Genomic DNA, 8,447 nt, shown 5'->3' with positions numbered 1-8,447 from the left:
CTCTTTCTTCTCTGAAAGATTCATAGTGATGTTACTTAGCAATACAGTTGCAGTCTTGAACAGTATGTTAATATTCATATAACCCTCTTTAATAATGCTGATATCACTTGTAGGGGGTGGATGTGCAGACATACTTTAATTCTATAAAGCTGTCATTGATTTTGGTGACATGCCAGCTCCTAATGCAGTTCTTGGTTTTATTTACAGCAGCGAGATGACTCAGGAGACAAACCAGACCCCAGGGCCTATGCTGTGTAGTACAGGATGTGGATTTTATGGAAATCCTAGGACAAATGGGATGTGTTCTGTGTGCTACAAAGAGCATCTTCAGCGACAGCAGAACAGTGATAGAATCAGCCCAATGGGTAAGGGTGTGTGGGGTTGCTGGGGTTTTTTCACTTCTTTTAATATAAACCATATAGAAGATTACAATGAACCCTTGAAATATTTTAGGAAAAGAACGCTGTGTACTAAAACAATGACTATCAAAGAGAATGCTACTTTAATCACAGTAAAGATAAAAATGCGTTTCTTTGCAATGTCTTCTGGTTCACTTGACATTCAGCCATAACTTGCTTTCCCACTTAGCCTCTTCTGTTAGCATATTCTTATGCAATGTGTATTTTAATTGTTTATAGCATGTCTTTAAGTAAAGAGTAATATGCAGTACCAGTGAAGATTGTTTGTAGGCAGTTCATAGTTGCATAGGAAGCTGTTTGACTAACATGTTTTCTGCAGTTTTTTCATAACTTGTTGAATTCTTGTTGTATAGGAACAGCCAGTGGTTCAAACAATCCTACCTCAGACTCTGCATCTGTCCAGAGAGCTGACACTAGCTTAAACAACTGTGAAGGTGTTGCTGGCAGCACGTCTGAAAAAACAAGGTAAAGTGAAGGTATTACAGTGAGGTTTGAATGAGCTGTGAGTATGCAGCAAGTTGAAGGCCCACAGCACTCCTGCCCTGTTGCAGTGAGTTTCTGCAGAGGAAAAAGTGGTGACCAGTCGGGGCCCTGTGAATCTCTGTAAATGAAAGCTTATTCAGGTATTTGGTGTTGTACTGCTACAATTAAAAGTATGAGGTTTATTTATCTACAGAAATAATTTGCTATGGGCTTGCCTGTTTTCTTTTAAGGAAACTGAAATAGAGTGCGATATGTTTTGAAGATAGTAGAAGCACAGGTCAGGAAAATAGATCAGTAGTAACTCAACCAGTAGTTCATTAATGTGTCTGGGCAGTTGAGGCTTTTATTATGAATGCAGAACGGATGCAAATAATATGTTTCATTGTACTTACACAGAAACGTGCCTGTTGCCGCTTTGCCTGTAACACAGCAAATGACAGAAATGAGCATTTCAAGAAAGGAAAAATTAACACCGAAAACAGAGTCTGAGCCAGGTATGTTCATGGAGTAACACTGGGTACAGTGGTGACTCCACACAAGTGGAGGATTTGTTTGCTTTCTAAGCCATCTCATGTTGTGATCTTGAGGAACTGTTAAGATTGTTAAGAATTCCTTTGAGTACTCTCTCCTCAGAATCAAGAAAAAGGACTAGCCAGAACAGAGTTTTGAGATGCATGTTCAATGTTTGTAACAAAATTGACACCTGTGAGGGTGGTTTTGGATTCCAAACCTTTGTTTTTAAAAATGAGGCATCTAAATTGTATTTGGGCAAGGTGTTCAGTTTTGAAGTCAAACTGTTGCAATTCTGTGTATTATCAAGCAGTACAATTCCAGCTGAGTCAAAATGGCTTGTTGCATTTGGAGAATGATGCTTAATAAATTCTATTGTACAGATGAGTGAGGCTGTGGGGAAGGGAATATGTGGTTTAAAAACATTAACTAAAGCTGCTGAGAATTTTTGAACTAATTGAGTAGTCAGTAGGTATAACCAAAGGTTGTTCAGGATTGTAGGACAGTTGTGGCTTAAATGGACAATTCATACACCACAATTAAACAGCTTTATTCTCGTGCTGGATAATTGTAGCTGTAGTAGTTAAACTTCAGAGTGTGAACTGTTTGTTGGAGGGAGACAGAGTGAGGGCTTGCTTATCTACAACTAATGAGTGATTGAATTCATATCAGTTGTTTAAAAGGATATCGTAACACACTTGTTTTGTACTTAAACATATCCACACTTTAATTTAAAAGTCCTGAAACAGTTTTAAAAAATAAAAGCTGATGTTTAGTAGGAAGCATGTTCACTTAAAGTAAAGATAAAATCCATTCTTTCAGTTTTGAAGTCAGTGAGATGAAAATTGCAACAGATGCTACTTGGCACTGTATCAAAGTGATTTTTCTGTAGTTATATCTTTGCCAACAAAGACTGCTCTGATACTTGATATTTAATTGCTCAGCATTTGTACAGAGGGTTTCACTATTAGCATAAGTCATGCTAAGTCAAGGCTGTGTGACATGAACTAAGGTACAGTTAAACAACCTGTTGGGTTTTTCATTATGAATGGACTGAGAGGGGGTTTTTTACAAGTATTAACTTCCTGTAACTGATGTCAGCTGAAGAGACTTTCATTATATAACTGAAAAATAATGTAGCCTTTAATGCTGTATTCATTAAGCCATCTTGCCTTTTTATAAAATCCTACCTGAATGTGGCAAGAAGGAAATAGAAATGCATAAAATGATGGTAGTTGTGAAGCAATAGGTGACTTTACGCTGTAATTGAAATCTTTAGTTATTGTTGACTTACTACCTGTTTTTCAGGTAACGTGGATCAACTGTGTGATAGGTAGTGTCTCAGAGCACACTGTTGGCTAGACTGGGGGAAAAATCCAAAGCAGCTCAAGATACTGATATATTGTAGTAAAGGATTTCACAGGTTGAAACCAATAAAAACTGTCACAAGCTTGTGTAGAGATCACTGGAAAAACTACCAGGGAACTTCGGTGTCCCTTGAAAAAAAACTTGAAGAACAAAGCTACCTCCCTGAGAACATACCTGTAAATTCATGAGGCAGCCTCATGTAACGCCCAAATTCCCTTTTAAGTATTGTGCTTTGGCACAGATCCTGGACAGCATAAGACACTGTCCTTATACACTATTTGTAGGGTTTGGTGGACATCTTACATAAACAGCATGGGCTGCATTCAGTGTTACATTGACCTCTGTCTTGCAGGCAAGAGAAGTTGGACTAGACTTATTTTAAAAAAAAAAATCCCTCCTGTGTCTGGACTAGGTGGATTTTTTTATCTTCTTTCTTCCAGCAGCATCCATTATGTGCCACTCTCTCCTCTTAAGGACAAACTGAAACGATGGTAAATAATTCCTATCACCTCATAACAACGAGGCTAATACTTTCTAAGAGATATAATTCTCTAAGATAATGCTGCAGTCATGGAATTCTTAATGAGAACACTGTCTGGTTGTAAGCACAGTCTGACCCTAGCAACAGTTTCATAACCAGATAATAACAGGTCATGAACTGTATCTTCAACAATATGAAGTAACAGCCTGTTCTGCCAGAATTTCATTAGCAAATTAAATTTTGTATGTTTCCTTTAAAATCCAGAAAGTTAAAAATATGATTATATCTGGTCAACTAACTTTTTTTAGCAGTCTGTAGCATGAAATGATACTTGTTTGCTTTTGGAATTGAAACAACTGACTAGAGAAGGTGGAGAATTTGAGGAAAAAATAAAACAATGAAGATTAACAAGTTTGGGTTCTTGATTTTACTATTTTGGGGGGGGGGTCTTTTGTGGGGTTTTTTAATCATTTGTGCAGGTTAAGGTTACTACCTGGATTTACATTCAGAACAAATCTGGTGCTAAGACAAGTAGTTATATCTTTACCTTTGAAGAAAGGCATGGTGGATGTAATTCACCTAGTTGGTTGTAATGCATGTATCTAAGGTGCAGTGTTTTCTTGTAATTTCTTAGTTCAACTTACTTGTTTATTGCAATTTCATAACTGAACAGTGGCACATGTTCATTACCGATGTGTCTGAATTGCTCCTAAGTCAAAGAAACTAAAGGCCTTTATGTCCGAACTCAATTCATTAATGGGTGCTATTTAAAAAAAATTTACAGGAGTTTGATAAGCTTTTACACTTCTTAAAGATTGAATTCTAATACAGTCTTGACCAAAGTTAGACTATACCCAAAGTATTTTAGAAATGTTATTCAAACTTGCTTTTTTTTCCCTGCTGTGTTGCAGGAATTAAATGCAAAATGTAGTGAACTCTTTTCCTTTCCATGTGTTACACTGTCAGATCAATATATCTACAAAGTTGTTGAGGCATAATGGAGCTCTTCCTTAAAGAACCTTATTTTAGCAGGTATTCAAATGGAAATAAAAGGTCTGTAAAAGGAAGAGAGTTAATCGTGACTACTAAAAATAGTTTTAAAAAACAAGTATGTGTAAACCATTGTGTTGTTTCAACACATAGCATATTCTTAGCATTTTCTTGCACTTTTGTAGGTCATTTCTTTGGTGAATTATGAGCGTCTAGTCAGGTCTGTCAGTGTTTTCAGACACAGCATCAGCACATGTATCAGTGGCTCAAGGGACTGGTGCTTTTTGCAGTTGGGGTTTTTTGTTGTTGTTTGGTTTGGGTTGGTTTTTTTAATGCAGTAATATCTCTGCATTGGGGAGTAGTGTGATAAGCTGTCATTTTGCGAAACCTCGACTGCAAAGTAGCACTGCTTATAGAGAAAGTAAACCAGAGATAGAACTGATAAATGTTATTGTGTAAATTACATGTTTTAAAAATGCCTAAATAGTGTTAACTTCCATCCATGCTGTAGCTTACACTTTCAGTTCCTGAATCCAGCAACAGCAGTGTTAGAAGACAGCAGGCGATGGTGGTTGGCACATGTCTCTTGGCTTTCTAGCAAGCCAAGATGATTAGGGCTTTTTTACAGTTGTCCTGCATTCAGATTGAGAGACCCTGTAATGGGTTACCCTCACTTATGTTGTAGGTAGAACCAGTGTGTTATATCTGTAATGTGTACTCAGCAATATTGTGAGTAACATGCCGAGTAGACATCTTACAGTAGACAGGTGCCAAAATATGATAGGGTCAAGATGGCAAGTACATGCTATTCCTTAGCTCTTCTTATTAGTTGTGTTTTGTTTTCATACATGGCTATAGTAGTTTAGCTGTGTTTATCTTCAGACAGTTCCTTTGTGACTGTTGATAAAATTGTCTGATGTGATACCTCTGTCTTATATTGAAAATGATTAGCTTGTCTTCATGTTTATCATGTCTGCTGTAGCTTTGGTAGTTCCCCTGATGGAAAAAATTCTGAAATGGAATCACATGTAAGCCCCAAAGCTGTCCACTTTGTAAAATAAAGCTAAGGACCCAATTGCTGATCTGTGCTTGTTCATGATAGGATGCTAGTATTATTTTAATAGCAATATACCACAGACATCAAGTAATCTTGATGACCAAATTAAACCTAATTTGTGTGTGATGCTGAAACTGAAGAATCTTTACACTGTATTAAAGATATTGAATACACCTGGTAGAGCTGGGCATGTGGGAAGTGAGTTGCATTGTGCAGAACATTCCTGTTCCCTTTCTGTGGCATGACAGTAAGTGATGGAAGTTTATTATGCCGCCTTTCATCATGGGCACCTGGGTTGGCATAGCAGTTGTAGTTCCTGAAGAATAAAGTATTTATACTCAGGAAGCATATAAAGTATAATAAGTACTGTCCATCTTTTCAGACTGGCATCATATGTACAAGTATGCTATTGTGGATTAAACCCAGTGGGCAGCTGAGTACCATGCAGCCACTCATTCAGTCCTCCTCCCCAGTGGGAGGGAAAAAGTTGTGGGGAAAAAATAAACCTTATGCGTTAAGATAAGAACAGTCTAATAATTAAAAGAATGTATAATAAAATAGTAATTATAGTAACAACAATAATAATGCAATCATCATAATTTAAAGGAAGAGAGGAATAAAACCCAGAAACTCCACAAGGGATGCATACTACAGTTCTCACCACCTGCTGACTGATGCCCAGCCCATCCCCCAGCAGCGATTGGCAGCTCCCAGTCAACTCTCCCTAGTTTATATACTGAGCGTGATGTTCTATGGCATGGAATATCCCTTTGGTCTGTTCAGGTCTGCTGTCCCAGCGATGCACCCTCCTGTTTTTTTGTGCACCTGCTTGCTGGCAGAGCATGGGAAACTTGATATAAAGTCCTTGGTATAAAGTAAGCCCTATTTATCAATAGTGTGTTATCAGAATTATTCTCCTAATTAATCCAAAATACAGCACTACCAGCTACTGAGAAGCAAATTAGCTCTCCCAGTTTATACTAGGACAATTGTGTTTAATATGCAGTGTAAGGATTGCACTGTCTCTACAAAAGCTTTCAGCTCTGGAACTCCAGAAATGTATCTTAATGTCTTTCTGATTACTTCTGACTTTACCTTTACTCTCTCTTGTTTTAAATTTTCCAGTTCTTCAGTGGTGGGAGTTGGCAGTTAGTTTCTTCAAGTCACAGTGCTTAAATCATTTTACTTTTCTGTGCTTTCAAGAGTTTGCTCCACTACTATGCTTGTAGTTTAAGCTGTTGTGCTTCTATTTTGGTGAATTTTTATTTAGACAGAGAAGCTTCTGAAAAACTTCTGAAAGCCGAGAAACTTAGGAGTGTTACTTTGGTAGCCCTTTCTGGTCACTTTTGATATGGGGAGGGTTAGAAAATAATAATGGTTTATTTTCATCATGTTTTGTTCCACTGAAACATTAGATTCAGTCTTTTCCAGTGTGAAATCTCAGTGGGGATAATACCTATAATATGCATACGTTTTTGGAGCAGCCATACTGTTTTGTATAAGGAAGCTACTGACAGCTTTGAGCATACTTGGAGTGGTTTTTAAATTTTGAGTGGCAGTCCCACATAGTCACTGTACCTTAATAATTTAGGATTTGAGAAGAGCATTGTTCTGCAGTTGTTGGACCTTTCTGCATGTAGGTTGAGTAGTTGCTATTCTTCAGCATGTGGATAAGTTCTTTCATCAGTGCCCTTGCTGCTCCTTTTGTAAAAATGCATCTTATCTTCACAGAATGATAGAATCAACCAGGTTGGAAAAGACCTGAAATGTCATCAAGTCCAACCCTATTGTGGTTACTAGACCATGGCACTACGTAGTTCAGACTACATAGGCAGGAAATTTTCCCAAATTCATGATGCACTGTCTGTATTTGTGTGGAGTTTTTTCAGGCACCTCTCTAATACTAGGATTATGTCAGTCTTTTGACCAATCTGCTAGGATAATAGTCTTCCTTAGATGTGATAGTAATGCTTCTCTTAGTGGCTACAGATAATAGTTTAAGACCAAAATACTAGTTAATAGAATCCTGTCTGGTTCTGGAAATTGGTTCTTCTGAGTTTTTTTGCCTTGTAATAGGAGAACTGATCTGGTAAAATTCAAGTGAGATAAACCTTATCAGGGCAAGGTATATCTCCTTGGTCCAAAGGCTGGGAAGGAAGATGACCAAGGTGATGGAGAGGGGTACACAGAATCAAAGAATGGTTTGGATTGGAAGGGACTCTAAAGATCATCTAGTTTCAACCCCTCTGATATGGGCAGTGACACCTTGTTCTAGATCAGGTGGCTCATTACTCCATCCAGCCTGGCTGTGAACACCTCCAGGGATGGGGCATCCACAGCTTCTCTGGCTAACTTGTTCTTGTGCCTTACTACTGTCAGAGTAAATAATTTCTGCCTAATGTTAGGCAGTGACATAAACTGTTCCTCTTCTCTTTTTCATTTTCTCTTAGCGTATGTTGTGAGTGACTTTATTTATGTCACCCTTGATTTGCCCTCCTCCATTTTCTTTTGCAGGTGATTGAAAGTTTCTTTTGCATGTGATTGCTTCCAGGGCTCAAACTTTTAAAGTGGTTCTGATGTAGAAGAAGCTTGCCCCTAGCTAATTATACACCAAATTGCCAAGTGTGTGAGCACTTCTGGTTCCTCTTTTCCCTGTCTATTTTGGGGAGGTATTTGGTCATTTTGGTTTTTTAAGGCCATATGTCTGTTAGCCATGGTATGTAGTGTCCTACAGGTAAACTCTGTGATATTGCTGTGTGCTGTTTTTAGCCAGGATGGAGTTAATTTCTTCTCAGTAGCTGGTGCAGTGCTATGTTTGGATTCAGAGTGATAATACTGTTGATAGTACACTGATGTTCTGGTTTCTGCTAGGTTGTGTTTATCCTAAATCAAGGACATTTTCTTTCTTGTGTCTCATGCTCTGCCACTGAGAAGGTACACAAGAAAACTGGGAGGGAACATAGCCAGGACAGGTGACCTGAACCAGCCAAAGGGATATTCCACCCCATGGCACGTCATGCCCAGGATATAAGGAGGAAGGGCCGATCTGGGTGGAGGGACTGGGGTTGCACTGGTGCATGGGTGCTGAGCAATTGTATTGGGCATCACTGATTTTGTGCATCAATTGATTATCCATTAC

The 8,447-nt window shown here is 38.3% G+C and overlaps 1 protein-coding gene across 1 annotated transcript in view; it reads left to right on the top strand.

The window, feature by feature from the left end:
- Positions 1 to 214: 214 nt before the first annotated feature.
- ZFAND5 (zinc finger, AN1-type domain 5) overlaps positions 215 to 8,447 on the top strand; it is a gene marked incomplete at its 3' end in the record, with an annotated part of 10,184 nt that continues 1,951 nt past the window's right edge. Inside the window, exons 1-3 of the mRNA XM_009069633.1 lie at positions 215 to 365; positions 773 to 884; positions 1,299 to 1,396. Of these exons, the coding sequence (XP_009067881.1) occupies positions 215 to 365; positions 773 to 884; positions 1,299 to 1,396 (361 nt within the window). The remainder of the gene's footprint in view (positions 366 to 772; positions 885 to 1,298; positions 1,397 to 8,447) is intronic.

This window comes from Acanthisitta chloris, unplaced genomic scaffold (genome assembly GCF_000695815.1).
Source record: "Acanthisitta chloris isolate BGI_N310 unplaced genomic scaffold, ASM69581v1 scaffold14452, whole genome shotgun sequence".
In the NCBI taxonomy this organism is placed as follows: domain Eukaryota; kingdom Metazoa; phylum Chordata; class Aves; order Passeriformes; family Acanthisittidae; genus Acanthisitta; species Acanthisitta chloris.
This window is presented reverse-complemented; position numbering and strand designations above follow the sequence as displayed.